This window comes from Fundulus heteroclitus, chromosome 8 (assembly GCF_011125445.2).
Source record: "Fundulus heteroclitus isolate FHET01 chromosome 8, MU-UCD_Fhet_4.1, whole genome shotgun sequence".
Classification (NCBI taxonomy): Eukaryota; Metazoa; Chordata; class Actinopteri; order Cyprinodontiformes; family Fundulidae; genus Fundulus; species Fundulus heteroclitus.
Window position 1 is genome coordinate 5,477,646 of NC_046368.1, and position 20,144 is coordinate 5,497,789.

The window sequence follows — 20,144 nt, forward strand, 5'->3', positions numbered from 1 at the left end:
ATTTTACTTTAGGTTTTTATTGATTAACATCTTTATAGAATCCTGAAAATTAGCAGCTTAGATCCTTTGTTTCGTTCCTTGTTGCTAAACTTTTTTTTAAATCGAGTTTCTTCCTTTAAAGTCCTTTAGACTGATTAATTTAAAAGAATATGTTACATTTGTGTTTCTAAACTATTCAAATAAAGTAAGTTCCTTAACTCTAACATAAAAAAATCTAATTTTATATATTAGATATATTTATATTAACTGTTTTATGCAGTTAATGTTTAATCTTTTACCATGACAACCCATATCAGCATAACTTTTTATGCATTATTTAAATCCTGTGTAACAATTTTTAATAAAAAACATTACTACAGATTTTTATATACACATTAATTGAAGATGATTAATTTTTAAATGTTATGAGCATTTTATGTTTTATGAAATGCTTTATTTTATTTCACATCCATCACTTGGTAAATAGTCTGTTTTTATACAAAAATAAACATGCACTTTTTGTACATTATTCAAATGATCCTACTCGGGTACAGACAGATTATTTATTCTACTTTATTCTCTTAAAGTGCGGCGTCTTGTTCTACTTTTTCGGTTTTTATATTTTTATGGTCCTTTCTGAGTCACTGCTGGTACACCTGAATTTCCCCACTGAGAGATGATAAAGGGCATTTCTATTCTATCTTAACACTTTATTTTGTTTTTCATTAGTATGTTTTTAGGATACTGAAAAGCAGCAGTTTTGATACATCTTGTCTTTTTAACGTAGTTTCCTCCTTTAAAGTTTGATAAATGTATTTAAATGGCAAAATATTTATGTTAGTGTTTATAGAGACATTGTTGGAATATTATGAATTCATTTAATAGCCAAAATAAAATGTTAAAACTTTTAGGAGCATCAAAGTATTTCCAGATTTTTTTCCCGTCCGTCCAGCAGTGACGGACACTAGAATTAGCACAACAAGACTGAATCAAATTGGATGAAATTAAAAGGAAAACGTTGCACCTACTTCCCTGTAAAAGGAAACTAATCAAAGAAATGCAAAAAAGAGTAAAGTAGAACAAAAAAATAAAGGTTAAGAAATTATTTGGAAAATATCCCTTTGGAGGCAGTTTTAAATAAAAATGATCCGAACCATTATGGTGGTTGGCCGGTAGATGGCGCGCTTTGTCTATCTGGCCGTGGTCACATGACTACATCACCTGACTGTCAGCCGGAAGTAACTAACGGGAAGTTGGTTCCTCTTTGTTGTTAAACAGAATTTTGTTTTTATTGCCTGTAAAACGCGATGCAGGCTCGGTTCTCTGCTCTGCGGAGGTCCAGCGGCTGAAAACGGAAACTTTATCTTTTCTGCTTCGTGTTCGCTGCTTGTTTTCACGGCTGTTTTTCGACCGGAACAAACCGAAATTCCCGCATTTATCTGTTAACGGAGGTAATGTCAAAGACACACGTCTGCCCTGGCGGCGCTGTTTACGGTCACCCGATGTTAACGTTTCGTTATTTTTTTTTTAAAAATTTTTAAAATAAAGTTTAGATTGAATGTGACTCCCTGAGGCCGTTAAAAGGAGCCTCCGGGCCCGGCTAACACCGCTGCCCGTCATATGCCAACACAAAACTGGCTCATCCCTTCACTTTAGGAGACTTTTTGCTGACTCAAGGGGCCAATTGTCAGAGTTTGGGGCTTAACAGACATGTGAAAAGTGTATTTCTCTAAAGGTGGTCAGTTACTGGACTTGAAACTGGGTTAAAACGCAGCAAAGGTCTGAAGAACTGCTGAGCAAGACCACTTTATAAGATTATAAAAACCTCAATCTGCTTGGAAGGACTGTTATTACAACTGAATAGTTTCCTGATGCACGGTGGAGGTAGTATCATGGTGTGGGAGTTACTTTCTTTGAATTGCTTTGGGATATTGAGACGATTAGTTAAAGGGGGAGTTTAAATAGTTTGGGGGTCTTTAAATGGTTCCCAAGATGTTTTTGCTCTGTATGTTTAGAGAAAAACTCAAACTAAATCTCCTAAAATGTGTTTTTGTTTTTTTAGTTGACACTTTTTACAGCTAATCCGTATTTCTTTCAAAAATAATTCTGTCTGTGAATGTTAAATAAAACTAATGTCCTGTTTGTTTGTGGTCAAACGGAACAGCTTTCCCTCTGTCAGTACATGTGTTCTGCCTGTTTGGGTCGCAGCGTAAGCGCTGAGAGGTCAGGATGGGCTCCGCGGTGGAAAGGACGGACAAACACGTGCGGGAGTATCTGCTCTACAGAGGCTTCACCGGCACCCTGAAGCAGCTGGACAGTGACATGAAAGCCGACAAGGAGAAAGGCTTCCGGGTGAGGAGGACCGGACCGGAACCAGATCCGGTGAGATCTGAGAGGGTAGACGGTCTGACGGGTTCTCTGTGTGCCTGCAGGTGGATAAAATCATCGATCAGCTGCAGCAGCTCGTGCAGAGCTTCGACCTGTCTGGTCTGATGGAGTACTGGCTCTACCTGGACCGGCGTCTGTTCAGCCGGCTGGAGGACATGTACAGGTCCACTGTGAACAAACTGAGAACCAGCCTGTACCGGTACTACGTCATCAACACTATCCAGGTAACACCTTAATGACGTAGCTGGGAAACGTCTATCTGTGCAGAAACAAACGTGGGTTTGCAAATCAACAGTCTGTCTTTGATCCTTTCAGAAAGGAAACCTGGAGAAGACTCAGGAGTTCTTCCAGAGGCAGGCTTTGGACCTGCAGGGTCAGGTCGAATGGCGCGACTGGTTCATCCTGCCTTTCATCCCTGCACCCGAGCAAAACCCGGCATTCGGTCAATACTTCTCCCGACAGTGGGCCGACACCTTCCTGGTTTCCCTGCACAATTTCCTGTCTGTCCTGTTCCAGTGTGTGCATATCCTTCAGATGAGTTTAGAGCTACAGGACTGTCTCAGAAAATTAGAATATTGTGATAAAGTTCTTTATTTTCTGTAATGCAATTAAAAAACATGAAATGTCATACATTCTGGATTCATTACAAATCAACTGAAATATCGCAAGCCTTTTATTGTTTTAATATCGCTGATTATGGCGTACAGCTTAAGAAAACTCAAAAATCCTATCTCAAAATATTAGAATATTTCCTCAGACCAAGTAAAAAAGAAATAATTATAACAGCAAAACAAAATCAACATTTGAAAATGTCCATTAATGCACTCAGTACTTGGTTGGGAATCCTTTTGCACAGATTATTGCATGAATGCGGCGTGGCATGGAGGCAATCAGCCTGTGGCATTGCTGAGGTGTTATGGATGCCCAGGATGCTTCAATAGCGGCCTTTAGCTCATTTGCATTGTTGGCTCTGGTGTCTTTCAGCTTCTTCTTCACAATAGCCCACAAATTCTCTATGGGGTTCAGGTCAGGGGAATTGGCAGGCCAATCAAGGACAGTAATGCCATGGTCAGTACACCAGTTACTGTGAGAATCTGATGTCGTCTCTTAACCACTACCATACTTGTGATTTAGTTTACTGAACCAAGCTGAGTGTTTTTCAAGGCTCAGGAAACCCTGCAGTGTTTCCAGTTAATTAGACGATTCAAGTGATTAGTTGAATAGCCTACTAGTATACTTTTTCACAATATTCTAATATTTTGAGATAGGATTTTTGGGTTTCTTAAGCTGTAAGCCATAATCAGCGATATTAAAACAGTAAAAGGCTTGCGATATTTCAGTTGATTTGTAATGAACCCAGAATGTATGACATTTCATGTTTTTTAATTGCATTACAGAAAATAAAGAACTTTATCACAATATTCTAATTTTCTGAGACAGTCCTGTACAGTGTCTAGAGTCCTTCAGAGATCTACAGAGAAATACAACCACTCGCCGTTAAAATCGCTCATCAGCAATGAGGAACTTGAGAACTAATTACAAAACAAGCTGAAACCAATATGAAGCTCGATGGTAATCAGTTTTGTTCAACAGAAACAACATTTGTTGGACGTCTGAATGTAAATCTGCTGGCTTCTGGTTCTTAACTGTGTTCCACCTCAGCCTGTGCTGCTGAACTTCGACGCCGAAGTCCAGAAGATGACAAGTCTGACCGAAGAGAACGACCAGCTCCGCCAGATGGTGAGAATGAAGCAACTTGTAGCCATAGGTGAAAGACTTAAAACCAGCCTGTGATCCAGTGGCCTTAAGCAGCAATAACTGTCTGCAGGTTTTCTGTCCGACCTTCCACTGCATTTCAGTCAGGTCTGGACATTGAGCTGTTTCAGTGTTTTTGCTGCTCTGATGTTATTGCTGATGTCTCTCTATCCTGGCTCTGTCTTAGCTAACGCCTGTATGCATCAGAGCCACCAGCTAAGGTTTACATAATGATGTTGGATCATGCTGACGTGTTTGTCTCTTTTTCTTCTAGATTTTCGCCCTACAGACTGAAAGCCGGGACCAAAAGGACGGAGACCAGATGGTCCAGCATAAGCTGCCGCTGTATGTCCAGAACATGGACCGCCTGGGAGACACTGAGCTGTGAGCCTCTAAGATCTCTCTTTACCGATGACTGACTCCAACAAATCTTAGTGCCTTTTGTGTCAATTTTTAATTATAATTTAAAACATGCTTAGCAACCTGATGCCATGCCCGAAGGTCATAATTTGTTACGAGAGCTGAAAAACGTCAAAGTAGTTTTTACTACTGTTTTCATTTCTGTATTATCTAGATTTTAATTTTCACCAGAAAATACAAAAACATCAGTTATTGCTGTTTTGGCTTCAACTCTAATGCTAATATTGGTAATGTTCAGCTTTACTGCCACTATTCTTCTCATTTATTTAGGGACAGGAGTGATTGCAAACACCTGTCCCTAAATGGTTTTAGTTTTAGCCCTTCAACTGCTGTGCTATATTTCATTACCTTTTAATTTTAGTGCCAAGAGTGCTGCTAAAGTTATAAGGATTTAGTTTCAATGCTAGCTTTTAACATTTGCATTCAGTGCTAATGCTAGAATTAAGCTTAAGTGCTGTTGTTTTCTGTTTAATCTAATATTTTAATGTTTTATTTAGTTAGCATTTAGCTTATTTACCAACGATATTAGCCTTTACCCTAAATGCAAATGTTTTAACTTTCATCTTCTGTGCTTATTTTGTGAGAATTTAGCTTCAGCAGTAAAGCTCTAGCATTTCTGTTCAGTGCTAATCTGGACTGATTTTGCTAACATTTTGCTTTAGTGATGAGGATACTGGTTGAATTTTCATGCAATGCTAATGTTTTTGTTTGGCAGTTATTACAGTCACATGACCTCAGTTACACACAGTAGACAATGATTGGCGTATAGCTGCTCTCAGTCTGTTCGAGAAGAATTAAAAACATGTTTGAAAATACAACTGGCAGCTTAGAAATGACATATTTACGTCACATGACAGCTTTCTATCATCCCCAAAAAATGTCCAGGGTGAAGTGAGCAAGACTGGAAATGCAGAAAGTAATAAATGCTTTTTTTTAAATCCATTTATAAGTTGCAACTAGAGATCCGTCCACTACAAGCAATCTTTAAAGAAACTTGGGTTGATTGAGTTAGTACAACATTTAAGTTACAGTCACTGAAACATGTTAAAGAACATGGTTCCCTAGTTTTTTTCTCTATGCTTTAGCTTCAGGATTAATGTTGTTAGCTTTTACCTTTAGCGCCAATGTTTTTAGCCTTTGGCTAGAATGGTAATGTTTATTAGCATTTATCTTCGAAACTAATATCATCAGCTCTTAACTTAAATTTTGTTTTCAATATTTAGTTGTAGGACTTCTTTTAGTGTTGTTGGTTTATTTTTTATGTTAATAGTGTTAGCATGTAGCTTCAGTGCTAATATTGTTAGCTCTTAGCTTAACTTATGTTTTCAACATTTAGTTGTAGGACTACTTCTAGTGTTAGTTTATTTTGTATGTTAATAGTGTTAGCATGTAGCTTCAGTGCTAATATTGTTAGCTCTTAGCTTAACTTATGTTTTCAACGTTTAGTTGTAGAACTACTTCTAGTGTTAGTTTATTTTGTATGTTAATAGTGTTAGCATGCAGCTTCAGTGCTAATATTGTTAGCTCTTAGCTTAACTTATGTTTTCAACATTTAGTTGTAGGACTACTTCTAGTGTTAGTTTATTTTGTATGTTAATAGTGTTAGCATGCAACTTCAGTGCTAATATTGTTAGCTCTTAGCTTAACTTATGTTTTTAACATTTAATTGTAGGACTACTTCTAGTGTTGTTAGTTTATTCTGTATGTTAATAGTGTTAGCATGTAGCTTCAGTATTGTCAGCTCTTAGCTTCATGTTTTCATCCTTTAGTTTTGGTTGTAATGTATTTAGCACTTAGCTTTTTTTCTCTAACGTCATTAATATTCAGCTTTATTGTTAATGTTGTTTGCACTGACTGGCTTTTTGCTGCACTTTAATTGCTAGACAATTTTTATTTTTAGTATTTTTTTAATTTTATTTTAATAATATGTTTAGTAATAATTAGTATTTTTTAGTCATATTTTAATAATTTTACCAAGAAAATACACTTGTCTTTTTTAGTCAGCTTTAATCATGAGGGAAATTTTCTATATACTAGAAAATCAAATTAGAAAACAACGTAAGGCTGTTCGTCTACTGTGTATTAGCATATTTAGATGCTTCACATAAATTGGTTTGACCTTCTTACTCACTTTAAAACCAGTACTTAACCACACATACAAATGTTTTATCTCAGTCAGAACCTTTTTAATTGTCCAACAATTTTAAGTTGTACGCTCCTGCTTTGTGCTCCTTAAATTATGATTTTGGCAGTTTAGCATGATCCCTTAGCTCTCCTTCAGCTAACAGCGTTATGATGTTATTTCATTGATTGCCCGTCATGTTCGTAACCTTTTAGCAGTGTTGTGTCAGACTGCAGTGGTGCCGACCACCTCCTGATAAACCATGTTTGCTAAAAAGTTTATGTCTGAATCCTCTGAACTGGAACGGCAGCAAATTACAGCAGCTTTTCTTTTCTGTTGTACTGGTGGCATGGCAGCCAACAAAACGTATCTAAACCCTTTGGTCAAACTATATGGAGACATTAATATTTCAGTTTAAAGACTCACCCACATGTTGATAACATTTGAAGAAAACTAGATTTTTTTTTTCGTGAACGGTGTTTGTGTAAAAAAAAAAAAAAGAGAAGGTAGTGGGTATCTATTTTAAACTGATGTCTGAATATTGCCAAACCTTGTAAATGACTTTTTCAGCCTCTTAGTCATGTTTTGCCATGTTTTTTCCCCCTTTTTTTACTCCTGTGTTTTTAGTTCAATATTTAATGGAGAATGTTTTTGAAAACCTCATAACTCCATATTTATTACAGAGTCACTTTAAAAAAACAACACAATTTTAAGCACTTTTTCCTGTAATTGAGCTGTTTTGTGTGTTTTAACATTTACATACTGCTTTGACCTAATTTACTGTACATGCTTATTTATTTCTGCTGTTACAGTGTTTAAACCTGTGCTGTGATGATGTTGCCAAATAAACAATTCACCTGATGAATTGTTATCCTTGTCCATGATCCATTTGTAGAAATACATTTGCAATAAACACCAGTTTATGGAAATAAAACCCATCTGGAAAAACTCCAGATGAAGCCTGGAGCAAAATATGAGAGTTTCTACTTCTGTGCCATAAATACATTTTTATTAATTATCTTTGTAAATATAAAATTTGATCAATACAGAATCACATGAGGTCAGGAAGTCCTGTTAATGGAACAAACATTTGACTAAAACCTCTATATATGCAAAAAGAGCACAAAGGATTAATAAATTGGATTGTTCATGGGTCTGATTCAGAACTTTGTAAATGTTTTTTAAATAAAAAGTGTGTTAGATCTCTAAAGAAGCACAGAAACTGCTCCAGAACAATGGAAAAGTTCAGTTCTGCGTCCGTCCTCGCCTCGTACCTGTGAATACCGCCTGATTTGTGATATTACAGACTCTTAGTAAAGTTTGATCTTTTATCGGATTGTTACCACTGATTTTGCTGTTGGTTGTTGTTTATTTGAAATCCCTGCAGGACTTGTGAGTCCATCCCAGCATTAGTACAAATACATAAATTAGGAATCAGATAAACTGACTATTTTGGGCAAAGTTATTAAAATATATTAATAAAGGTGAAATTCTTGGCAATAAAGGAATCTCTTGTGTTGCTTTGTGTGATAATCGTCCAAATAAGCAACCGCCCCAACTATCAGGGGTTTTCTGTAAAATATGCGGAAGGCTTTTTCCTTGTTATTGCGTTCAGGTTTGACTCATTTTTAACCAGTTCAACTGTATTTGTTGAACTCTTTATGTGTCGCAGGGACTTGGTGTGGAGTCAGCGACCCAGCAGCGCCACCACCACTCCTTCCAGGAACTTCCTCTCCACATTCCTGCCTCAGGGCAAGCGTACTCCGGTGAAAGCACCTCCCATTACGCTGGGATCTTCTCCAAGCCAGGCAGCAGTGGGCAGAAAGGAGACGTCAGTCAATCAGGTGACGGCAGACGTTGGCAGGAGGTCTGGAAACCCGCGGCGCAGGAGCGAAAGTGTCCCAGGGGAACCGGACGGTTAGGTTTATGTCAGGATGCCTGCCAGTTTCTTCCCAGTACCTGGAGGTCCTTTCATTAAAAAGGTTGCTGTCCGAGTATTTAGGACGTCTTTCCTGGAATGGGTTACTTTTCTGGATCGCCATTACTTTACTAAACAGTAACTAGGTACCTTTCTGGTACCTCCAGTTGACTTTTTGGTGTTTAAATACAAATATAAACAAAGAGTCCTTTAAATATTTAACTAAATGTTTGCTAGTACCTGCACTTTCTTGGTACTTTAGGGGCTTTTTAGGTATTTAACGTGTGACTTTACTGTGCGCTGTAGATAGAAAATGCAACATGAGGAGCTTGTCAGTACTGTATAGGCATCTGTGAATACCTTTTGGTGCTTTTTTTATGTTTTTGTTGTTGAAAATTAAGACAATCAAGCTATGCATCTAACAATATTAGTTGTTCCCAGTCTGTTTGCTGTTAAAAACAACCATAAAAGTTGGACCATAAAAAAGACCTTAAATTGAAGCAAAATGCTTCATAAGACAAAGATTGTTTCCGTCGATAAATCCCTTAAATATATAGAACTCAATGTTTCTTATTTGTTATTAAAAGTTGTAACTTTTTGCATTAAATGTCATAGCTTTTCTAAGATAGATACATTTAATATACCAGTGTTCTTCAGTTAGTGTCATAGTCTTTTCTGTCTTTGTGTTAGGCGGCAAAGTCTAAAGAGGCGAAGGAGGTAAAGGCAGCTTCCAGCCAGGCGTCATCCAGCGAATCCGCAAGTTCCCAGTCTCAGCAGACGACAAACCAGTCAGCGAACCAGACGACAAACCACAATACCAGACACAAGAGAATCCAGGAGCACGAGAAAGAGAGGAAGGAGCTTCTCTCCAGACCTTCCCCACAGGTGCTCCACAGCCAGCACAACTCTTACACTGCAAAAATAGAACTAAAAACAAGTCAAATGTTCTTAAAATGAGTGTATTTGCCCTTGATTTGAGCAGGTAAATAAGACTATTTGCCAATGGAATAAGATTTTAGCACTTAATATAGGAACAATTCATCTCCATCATCTTATTTCAAGTGCAGTATATCTAATTATCTTATTTTAGAGGTATAAATACTCATTCCGTTGGCAAATAATCTTATTTACCTGCTCAAATCAAGGGTAAATACATTCATTTCAAGAAAATTTAACTTATTTTTAGTTCTCTTTTCGCAGTGTAAGTAAGATACAAATCTGAGGAGTTTTACTTTATTCTGGCGCTTCCCCACAGACACAGGAGAACAAAGGAGAGGACGTAGACCCGACGCCTGCCAAGAACCTATCGGGGGAATCTCCTGACTCCTCCAGCAGGGGGGAAGGAGGTCTGCCCGTGGAGCAGCCTTTCATCAAACTCAGTCAGGAGGAGTATGGAGAACATCACTCCTCCATCATGCACTGCAGGTACGGATTCAGCGCCGTCACACCTGAAGAACGTTGGGCTTTAAAATCAAACCAAATCAATTCAGCTCCGTTCTGTTGATCTGCAGGGTCGACAGCTCCGGGCGTCGGGTTGCCAGTTTGGACGTGGACGGAGTCATAAAAGTATTTTTTTTTTTTCCTTTATCGTCTTCTATTATCTTCTAAAGTCAACTAACCTCCGATCAAACTGACATGACTTTCTCCCCTCTGCTAAGGTGTGGTCCTTCAACCCCATTATGCAGACCAAAGCCACCATCATGTCCAAGTCTCCGTTACTGTCCCTGGAGTGGGCTACCAAACCAGACAGACTGGTAAAAACTTATCATTGAGCCAAACTCAAACTGTCTGCTGTGAGGAAAGGTCTTGATACAGCCTCCGTTTTTTTATTTATTTAAATTTTTGCATACAGGCTGAATTTTCAATTAAGAAAATCTGCCTACATGGGAGCAAATTGACAGGATTGAATACAAGACTTTTGCACAGGACAACAACTAAAGTTGATATAAATATTTTTTTTTTTTTTTTTGTGTTTGGTCAGCTGTTATTAGGCAGCGGCGTCGGCACGGTGCGACTCTACGACACAGATGCCAAGAAGAATCTGTATGAAATGAACATCAGTGAAACTCATCCACGGTAAACCTGCCTGTCTGGGTTAATCGTCGTACTCCTATCTGCAAGCTAAAAATCTACTTAAAACGTGTTAAAAATGCTCTTTCTAGTCTAAAGATGGATGAATTTCAGTAAGCATATATGGAGCCTTTTAATGAGAAATCACAGCAGCGTTATGTTTCAGTGGGTAATCAGATGTTTATTCCATTGTTTAGTCATAGAAACACATTTCTTTCTTACTTTAAAATGGTCTCATTGCCATAAAGCAAAATAAAACAAGCATAGATGATCAACTGCTGAAACTGGGTTAAAATGGTAGTATGTGTGAATAAAGTAATAGTGATAAAGGTTTCCCAGTCAATGCTAAACTTAACCACTAAATAGTTTCTGATGTCTTTTCACCTCAGAAATAATTAAAGACCAACGAGAAACACAATCATAGTCAACTTTACACTTTCATTCATCAAACGTCTACATAAATCAACAGGCTGAGGAAGGTTAGCCGCTAGCTAAGCTGTTAGCTGCTAAATGCTGCAGCGTAGCACTTGGCATATAGTGATTTTTATTTGACTTTTAAGGCTGTTAAACAATAAACTGAACTAAGAATAGACTTTGTATCGCACAATCATGGATAAACAGGCCAGAGACATGACATAAAGGATGTACAAATGACTGAGAAGTTAGCAACTAGCAGCCTTATTAGCTGCTAAATGCTACAACAAAACACTTTGCTGCCTGGTGATGTTTCTTTTTCCTCGGGGATTGTCAAAGTTAAAATGTCAAGAGGTGAAGACTTAATATTACTCTTTAATCCACTAGTAAGCCAGATCATATCATTACAGCATAAGAACAGCTAATTACTGAGGGAAATTAGCGCTTAGCAGGCCGTGAGCGTCTAAATGAAACGGTGAAGCACCTGGCAGCTGATTGCTGAATATTTTTCCTTGAATCTATCAAACTTAATTCAGCTTGAATTAGTTCGTTTTTGCACTTTCATGAATTTCTGGGACAAAATTATGAATTATTTTTAATGAAGGTAATCAACGGGCTCACTTGCTGGTTGCTAAGTACTTCTAAAATGTGTGTTTAGTAAATAAAAATAAAAGTATTGAAATATTATTAGTAGCTTCTGACAAGCTCAACATTGGAGTTAAGTATTTTGTCATGGAGCCGTGAACATATTTTTATATTTTTTTTATGTTTTCTAGAATAAATGTTGACAATGTAACTCTTTGGTCTGTCAGGATTTTGTCGTTAGCTTGCAGTCCAAGCGGTTCGTCGTTCGTCTGCTCAGCTGCGGCTCTCAGTCGGTCTGGAAGTGCTGATTCTGTCCCTCGGCTTCCCATACCGGTGTCCGGTCAGCTGCTGCTTTGGGACACCAAGACTGTCAAACAGCAGGTGGAGAACCGGTTAATAAAGCTTTATGTCCAGTTTTTACGTGGTTCATACGATGCTAAACGTGAATAAATGTGGACGAGAACAGAACTGTTTTATATCTTAAATTAAAACGTAAAGGCTGAACATTCATATTATTTTCTCTGAAATGTATTTATTTTTTGCTGCTTTGCTGATTGCATATTTTGGAGAATATTTCACCTTTAAATTGGGTGCCACGTGTTAATAATTAAATCCTCACTGAACTGCCTCCCAGCTCCAGTTCTCTCTGGATCCTGAGCCGGTAGCCATAAACTGCACAGCCTTCAACCACAATGGGAACCTGCTGGTAACCGGAGCGGCCGACGGGGTCATCCGGCTCTTCGGTTGGTATTTTAATATAAAATAAAATAAGATAATATAAGATAGGGCTTTATTGATCTCACATTGGAGAAATTTACTTGTCACACAGTGGCTTAATAAACAAAAAGAGGGTGCCAAAAGGAGGAGAGGTGCATAAGATACATAGAGTGTATCCACATATGTACAGTGTATCAAAAAATGAAAAATAAATAAAAGTACAGGGGGAAAAAGCAGATATTTAGGGTGACTTATATACAAATGGAATGACGTTTTACATTAAGTGGTACCGGGTAAGAACACAGTGTGATAGTGAGATATCTATACAGCTGAAGTCGCTTGTAGGAGCCCAAATTCTGTTTAGGTTAAGATAAAAAGGATTATTGATGGATTGCAATTAATATACAAGAAAGTAAAAGGTTCTCATGTGTAAGGAACAAATGTGCATATTTAGTTGCAGGTTAGTGAGTTTCTGGAATATTAGGGGTGTGGCTTCGGCTTCAGGTTAGTCAGGCAATTGGTTTTTTGACCTTGTTCACATTTCTCCTAAACTTCTTTTATTGTTTTATTTTTTGCTGGATATTTCATTCCTGTATCGTTTATATTTTTTCCAAGTAAATGGTTGAACCTAACGGAGAGGTTCCTGTTTGGTTAGTTTTAGCCAAGAAGTGGATTACAGAGGGGAAAAGAAGAGCGTCAAGGTTATGGCTTTATTAATTAGGAAACTACATCGCTTATTAAACAGGATTATTTAACAGTGTTATTGCACAGGTTATTGTGCAATGTATTAAATAGTAATTGCATCTTAGTTACAAGCTGTGGTGGTACGCCTGCCGGACTGAACGGATCTGATCTGCCTGTTCCCGCCGTAGATATGCAGCGGTACGAGAGCGCCATGAGCTGGCGAGCTCACGACGGAGAGGTTTACAGCGTGGAGTTCAGCTACGACGAGAACACCGTGTTCAGCGTCGGCGAGGACGGGAAGGTGAGCGAGCGAGCGGGCGAAGGCACGCCTCGGTGGGCTCTGCGTCCGTCGGTGACCGAGGTTTGTGAAGCCGACGTGTTTGTGTGCAGTTCATCCAGTGGAACATCCACCGCTGCGGGGTGAAGCAGTCGGACCAGGCCTTGCCTCCGGACGCCACGGGTCCCTTTGTCCTGTCCGGGTACAGCGGCTACAAACAGGCGAGTCCTGAGTTATGTGCAGATAGAAAGTCACACGTTAATCACTTTGACAAAGGGTTAGGCCCAAACCCACTGACAGGAGAAGAAGATTAAACCAAACATCTCCGATTTGCATCCACCTTGAATGGGGCTGATGGATAATTGGGTCTGATCTTAACGATGTGTTGTAAAGGTCCAGGTTCCCAGGGGACGGCTGTTTGCGTTTGACTCTGAGGGACAACACGTCCTGACCTGCTCCAGTGCCGGAGGACTCATATACAGAGTAGGTACCCCAACATCTAACTAACTGCTTTGTTCACAGCCTTCTCATCTACATTTGTCTAAATTAGTGCAGATAAAACCTTCTTCTGACTGATACTTTCCACCAGTGAGATCCTTTCTGTCGTCTGTAGCAGTTCTGTTACGTCTCGCTCAGATAAAGGATGCAAACGAGCAAATGTCAGTACAAAAATACAATACAACTTTATTTATAAAGCACTTTAATAAATTATATCCCGGATTATTAAGTCTATTTTAACTCCCTGACCCTTTCTCGATTATCTTTGGGAAATCAGATGAACTCAACAGTTTAGAATCAAGACAAAAACATTTAGTTTCTTATTGTCTCATCGCTGCAAAGAAGCTGCTTTTAATGTCATGGAAAGTACGTTCAGGTCCAAACCCCCAGAATATGGCTTAGAGACCTGGTTAATACTTTGTATTTAGAGAAAATACGATACGTGATGAAAGAAAAATTACTTTTCTTAAAGTGTGGCAACCTCTGATTGAATACCTGCAAACATTGTGTGACAAACATTTGTTAAAATGATCCAAACAGTTGTTTTTGGTCTTACATGTATTTTTATTTACTTTTATGCTAAAAAAAACTAAAATCTGAGCAATTTTACTGTCCAATTTAATCTCTGAAATGTTTCTCTGCTCATTAGAATTTAATAGCAACACCGTTGACCAAATTAAGACAAATAAAATACAGAAATACCTTTGCCAGCTCTAGCAAGCAAAAATACAATAAAACCATCAGCAGTTAATAAAACATCAGGATAATGAAACTAATAACAAAAACACAATAAATAAAAAAGAACAATTTTTCAAAGGATAAAAGCCAAAGAGAAATAATGTGTTTTAAGGGAAGATTTAAAAACAGCGAGTGAGTCGGCTTCACTGCTCGCCGCTCATCTTCCTCTTTGGCTTCAGGAAAACCAACAATAGCTGAGCTGCAGGGAGCGTAGCTTTGAGGGGCAAGACCATAAAAAACACTTAAAAACACATGAAAAAAACCTTTAAAATCTATTCAGAAACAAACTGGAAGCCGATATAGTTACGCCAAAACAGGAGTGACATGTTCTCGTCTCTATGTATCAGTTAAAAGACGTGCGAAGACGTTTAATTAAAGACAATTAAAGGCAGTAATCTAAACGAGTCGTAATACAAGCATGAATCAAAATCTCAAGGAGAGGTTTAACTTTAGCCGGTTGATTCAAATGATGAAAACTGGACTTGATTACAAATTTAATCTGTGCATCAATTTTTAAATCTTTGACCCAGATCAGCCTGGACTTTAGAAACGAAAAAAAAAAAAGAGCTAAAGGAACCCATCTTTGTTCGTATTGCTCTCACACTTTGCTCCTCCTCCTCCTCCTCTTCCTCCTCCAGGTGACCAATGACGAGCCAGCCCTGGAGAGGGTGCTGTCGCTGGGCGGGCACAAAGCCCCGGTGGTGACGGTGGACTGGTGCTCCGCGGTCGACTGCGGCACCTGCCTCACGGCCTCCATGGACGGGAAGATCAAGCTGAGCACGCTGTTGGCCCAGAAGTCGTGACCCGCGGGCGTAACGGGGACAACTGGAGGCGTCGGGGGTGGAAGATGATTCCTAAAACTGATTCAGTGTGCAGTTACCGACGTAGTCTGATGTCTGTTCCTGTTTCAGGTTTCAATCAGCATTAAAGTCTGACCTGAGGTTCCACCTAACGCCTGCAGCTCGGTTCTTTCACCCGTTGAGGTTTGCAGACGGAAGCGGCGACAGATTCAGCATCATTTTAGCAGAATTACAGCAGATCTGACATGAAACTGTTCACCAGCTGAGCAGCCAGGCTAAATATTCATACCTGCTCTATTTATTACACGCCTATATTCATATCTGGGGTAAAGGCTTCTGGAGTTTATTGTCCATTCTCATCTCTCAAACCAAATACTTGCAGAAGTTTACGTATCTGACGTGTTTGGTTGACTGGATGCAGTTGAGCTGGAAGATGAAGCTCTGAGTTTATCTTTAAATTAACCAGCAGATACAGGACTGTCTCAGAAAATTTGAATATTGTGATAAAGTTCTTTATTTTCTGTAATGCAATTAAAAAACATGAAATGTCATACATTCTGGATTCATTACAAATCAACTGAAATATCGCAAGCCTTTTATTGTTTTAATATCGCTGATTATGGCTTACAGCTTAAGAAACCCAAATATCCTATCTCAAAATATTAGAATATTTCCTCAGACCAAGTAAAAAAAAAAGAACAGCAAAACAAAATGAAACATTTGAAAATGTCCATTAATGCACTCAGTACTTGGTTGGGAATCGTTTTGCACAGATTAGTGCATCAATGCGGCGTGGCATGGAGGCAATCAGCCTGTGGCATTGCTGAGGTGTTATGGATGCCCAGGATGCTTCAATAGCGGCCTTTAGCTCATTTGCATTGTTGGCTCTGGTGTCTTTCAGCTTCTTCTTCACAATAGCCCACAAATTCTCTATGGGGTTCAGGTCAGGGGAATTGGCAGGCCAATCAAGGACAGTAATGCCATGGTCAGTACACCAGTTACTGTGAGAATCTGATGTCGTCTCTTAACCACTACCATACTTGGGATTTAGTTTACTGAACCAAGCTGAGTGTTTTTCAAGGCTCAGGAAACCCTGCAGTGTTTCCAGTTAATTAGACGATTCAAGTGATTAGTTGAATAGCCTACTAGTATACTTTTTCACCATATTCTAATATTTTGAGATAGGATATTTGGGTTTCTTAAGCTGTACGCCATAATCAGCGATATTAAAACAATAAAAGGCTTGTGATATTTCAGTTGATTTGTAATGAATACAGAATGTATGACATTTCATGTTTTGTAATTGCATTACAGAAAATAAAGAACTTTATCACAATATTCTAATTTTCTGAGACAGTCCTGTAGATCAATCTATCGATCAATTATTAGGCGCAGTAATCAGCAAAGTTGTGTTTTTCCAGCTCCAGCACAGAAAAACGACGCCACACACCATAAAGTTTGGCTTAAACAACTTTATTTTATTTTATTTTATTTATCACAGATGTTTGAATAATTTGATCCTTTTAGTTTTCATGTTTGATCTGAAAGTTGAAACTCATTCATTCATTTAGAAAAAAAAACAACATAAAATGATCTCTGGCGGACAAAGAAATTCGGGCTTTACAAAGAATTACCGCCGGCGGCTGGACTCCACAGGTGTGACCAGACGCTCAGCTGAAGCTGTAGGAGAAGTACAGGGTTCCCCCCTTCCTCAGACTACAATGCATGTTGGAGTTTCCCCTCCTGATACGAGTCGAGCAGCTTCCCAGCTCATCATCAAAGACGACGTCCTTGTCGTAAACTCGGACCCGCAGATTGTCGTTCTGCTTGGCTCTGGGGTAAGAAAAGCTCTCTGGCCAGGAGGGGTTTGGATGGTTGTTGTAAACGTGCGTTTGACCCAGAAACCTGGAGCCGCAGTAGACCTTCAGGAAGCCGTCTGCGTTGCTGGTCTGGTCGGGCCGCAGACCTGTGGCCCTCAGATTGTACACCCTGAGGTACGAGTGAGCCACGCCCACAGAGCAGAGGAGCAGCACGATGAGAGGAAGGCTGGAGGCCATGGCTTCAGGAGGCTGCAAACACAACATGGAGATGAACTGGACCGGTCTGACAGCATGAAGTAGGCGTATCAGAGGAGTAAAGGGAAGGCGGTCAGCTGTGACTGCAACTAAAGGAGCAGCTCCTACATCTGGAAGCTGAGAACTAAAATAAGGAAATGGATGCGCAGGTCTTACCTGTAGCGGTGATCTCAGATCTAACCTGGCGGTGCGTTGGTCCTTCCTTATAAAGACCAGAGCGCAGGGCGGAGATTGTTTTTGTGAGTTTATCTTATCACTGTCTGTCTTTATTTTACCTTTATGCATCTTTATTTTTATGATGTCCTATTCAAGCAAAACAAAAACCTCCAATGAAACATTAACTGCACCGTCTTCCTGCCAACATCCAGGCTTCTTCAAATTTCTTAGAAGTCTTCATTATTTTATTATAGCATTGACTGTGACATGGAGCGCAGTTTCCTCCTGGTTACCAGTCATACCTGCCATCCAGGTGTAGCTCTAGCATTTAACATTTTTATGCAAACTAGTCAAATGATATGATTCTATCTAGTTTTTGATCAATTCTATTTGTCAGTGAAAAGCAGAAGCGATAATGGAAATGAGGTCACTGCAGGGTTAAAGTTTTTTTGGCCACAAGGTCAGTGAATCTATAATTACTGCGGTAAATTTAATCCCAGTTATCCCTTTTATTGCATATATAAAATAAACTTTTTCCATCTCCAGGACTTTGCTGTGACTTACTGGCAGCAATGATAACATCAATGTATTATTGATGCTGAAATGGGATTAAATCAAACAAATGGAAAGTACTGCAGGTGAAATCTAATTGGGTTTTAGTCCACAACCTGCTTTCTTCTATGAAACTGCAGAAATATAATGTATGGAAACACGTTTCTGTCTTCCTGCCAACATCCAGGCTTCTTCAAATTTCTTTGAAGTCTTTTTTATTTTATTATAGCACTGACCGTGATATGGAGCGCAGTTTCCTCCTGGTTACCAGTCATACCTGCGATCCAGGTGATGTTTTAAGCTTTAGATGATAAATCAAGGCCGGCTTCTCTGCAGGTTACGGGTTTCCAATGCGTTTAAAGCGCTGTGGTGATGTTTACTCATTCTTGACGCTTTTACGCTGAATTATCTATGCAGGCAGGACATATCTGAGGCAGTGAGGCCTGCAGAGCTTAAAATGCTGTTCTGGGTTCTTCTGGAACCTCCTGGATGAGCCGTTGATGAGGTTCTGGAGTGATTGTGGTGGGTTTGCCTCTCCTGGGAAGGTTCTACAGTGTTTCATGTTCTCTGTGTGTGGATAACTGTTCTCTATTGTTCTCTGGAGTCCCAAAGGCTTACAAACGGACCTGGAGCCCTTTCCAGGCTGACAGATGTCAGACTTTTTTTCCTCAATTTTTCTTGAAGTTCTTCAGATCGTGGTCCAATCTGTTGCTGTTTGAGATCTCTTAGCCTACTTCATGGTGCCAGACAGGTTCGGTTTCAGTCTTTTTTTATTCTACTAGTCTGGACACTAATCAAAGCTAAGTGTGAATAATAAAATTAGTCAGAGGTAGTTCGCGATTTAACAAGGAGGTCGATTAATTTTCACTCTGGGCCAGGCTCGTTTGGAGCTTTTCTGTTTACTCAGATTTTCTTTGTTTTTGCCTGATCTTAACATTTGTTTGAAGATCTGAAACATTTAAATGCAAAACCAAAACGTATCTGTAAGGGAATAAATACTTTTTCACTGCACTGTATGATAGTGATAACAGGTAAAATATTCAGTTCAATTTAATTTTATTTACATAGCACCATCATCTAAAGGCTCTTTCCAAAGTCAGACTCCATCAGATCCTCCAGGTTGGTGAGAAAGTTTCCTCTCTAAGGAAACCCAGCAGGTTGCATCAAGTCTCTCCAAGCAGCATTCACTCCTCCTGAAAGAGCGTAGAGCCACAGTGGACAGTCGTCTGCATTGTTGATGGCTTTGCAGCAATCCCTCATACTGAGCATGCATGAAGCGACAGTGGAGAGGAAAACTCCCCTTTAACAGGGAGGAGAACCTCCAGCAGAACCAGAACCAGGCTCAGTGTGAACGCTCATCTGCCTCCACCCACTGGGGCTTAGAGAAGACAGAGCAGAGACACAGAAAGCACAGAAGCTCACATTGACCCAGGAGTACTTTCTATGTTAGAGAAGACAGAGCAGAGACACAGAAAGCACAGAAGCTCACATTGACCCAGGAGTACTTTCTATGGTAGATGGTAATAGAGGATGATCTGCCTCCCCTGATGATGTCACAGCTAACAGAACGCCAGACCAGGTGTACCTTCTATGAAGAGAAAGATGACGGAACAAAAAGTTAAAAGCTGAAATAACAACAAGCAATGCAGATTGGAGAGCAGTAGGAGAACTCAGCAGAGAGAGAGAAATAGGCCCTGATGTCCTCCAGCAGCCTAAGCCTATAGCAGCATAACTATAGAGGTAGCTCAGGGTAACATGAGCCACTCTGACTATAAGCTTTGTCACAAAGGAAAGTTTTAAGCCTAGTCTTAAAAGTAGACGGGGTGTCTGCCTCACGGACCAAAACTGGGAGTTGGTTCCACAGGAGAGGAGCCTGATAGCTAAAGGATCTGCCTCCCATTCTACTTTTAGAGATTCTAGGAACCACCAGCAGACCTGCAGTCTGAGAGCGAAGTGCTATGTTAGGAACATACGGGGTAATCAGAGCTCTGATATA

At 39.4% G+C, this 20,144-nt stretch overlaps 1 protein-coding gene across 3 annotated transcripts; it reads left to right on the plus strand.

The window, feature by feature from the left end:
- Positions 1–1,200: 1,200 nt before the first annotated feature.
- On the plus strand, positions 1,201–15,517 carry wdr91 (WD repeat domain 91). Of its 3 annotated transcripts, none has more exons than XM_012877505.3 (18): positions 1,201–1,430; positions 2,139–2,331; positions 2,412–2,591; positions 2,683–2,890; positions 4,025–4,107; positions 4,397–4,506; positions 8,337–8,508; positions 9,273–9,467; positions 9,838–10,007; positions 10,094–10,148; positions 10,241–10,336; positions 10,564–10,658; positions 11,879–12,032; positions 12,286–12,394; positions 13,241–13,353; positions 13,443–13,550; positions 13,723–13,812; positions 15,204–15,517. In XM_012877505.3, the coding sequence occupies exons 2-18, from the start codon at positions 2,209–2,211 to the stop codon at positions 15,366–15,368; spliced, it is 2,226 nt and encodes a 741-aa protein (XP_012732959.2). In that variant the 5' UTR covers positions 1,201–1,430; positions 2,139–2,208; the 3' UTR covers positions 15,369–15,517. The 3 variants fall into 3 exon arrangements, with proteins under 3 accessions (XP_012732959.2, XP_021179706.2, XP_012732960.2); XM_021324031.2 differs by having other exon boundaries at positions 2,159–2,331; XM_012877506.3 differs by having other exon boundaries at positions 2,188–2,331.
- The last annotated feature ends 4,627 nt before the right edge of the window (positions 15,518–20,144 follow it).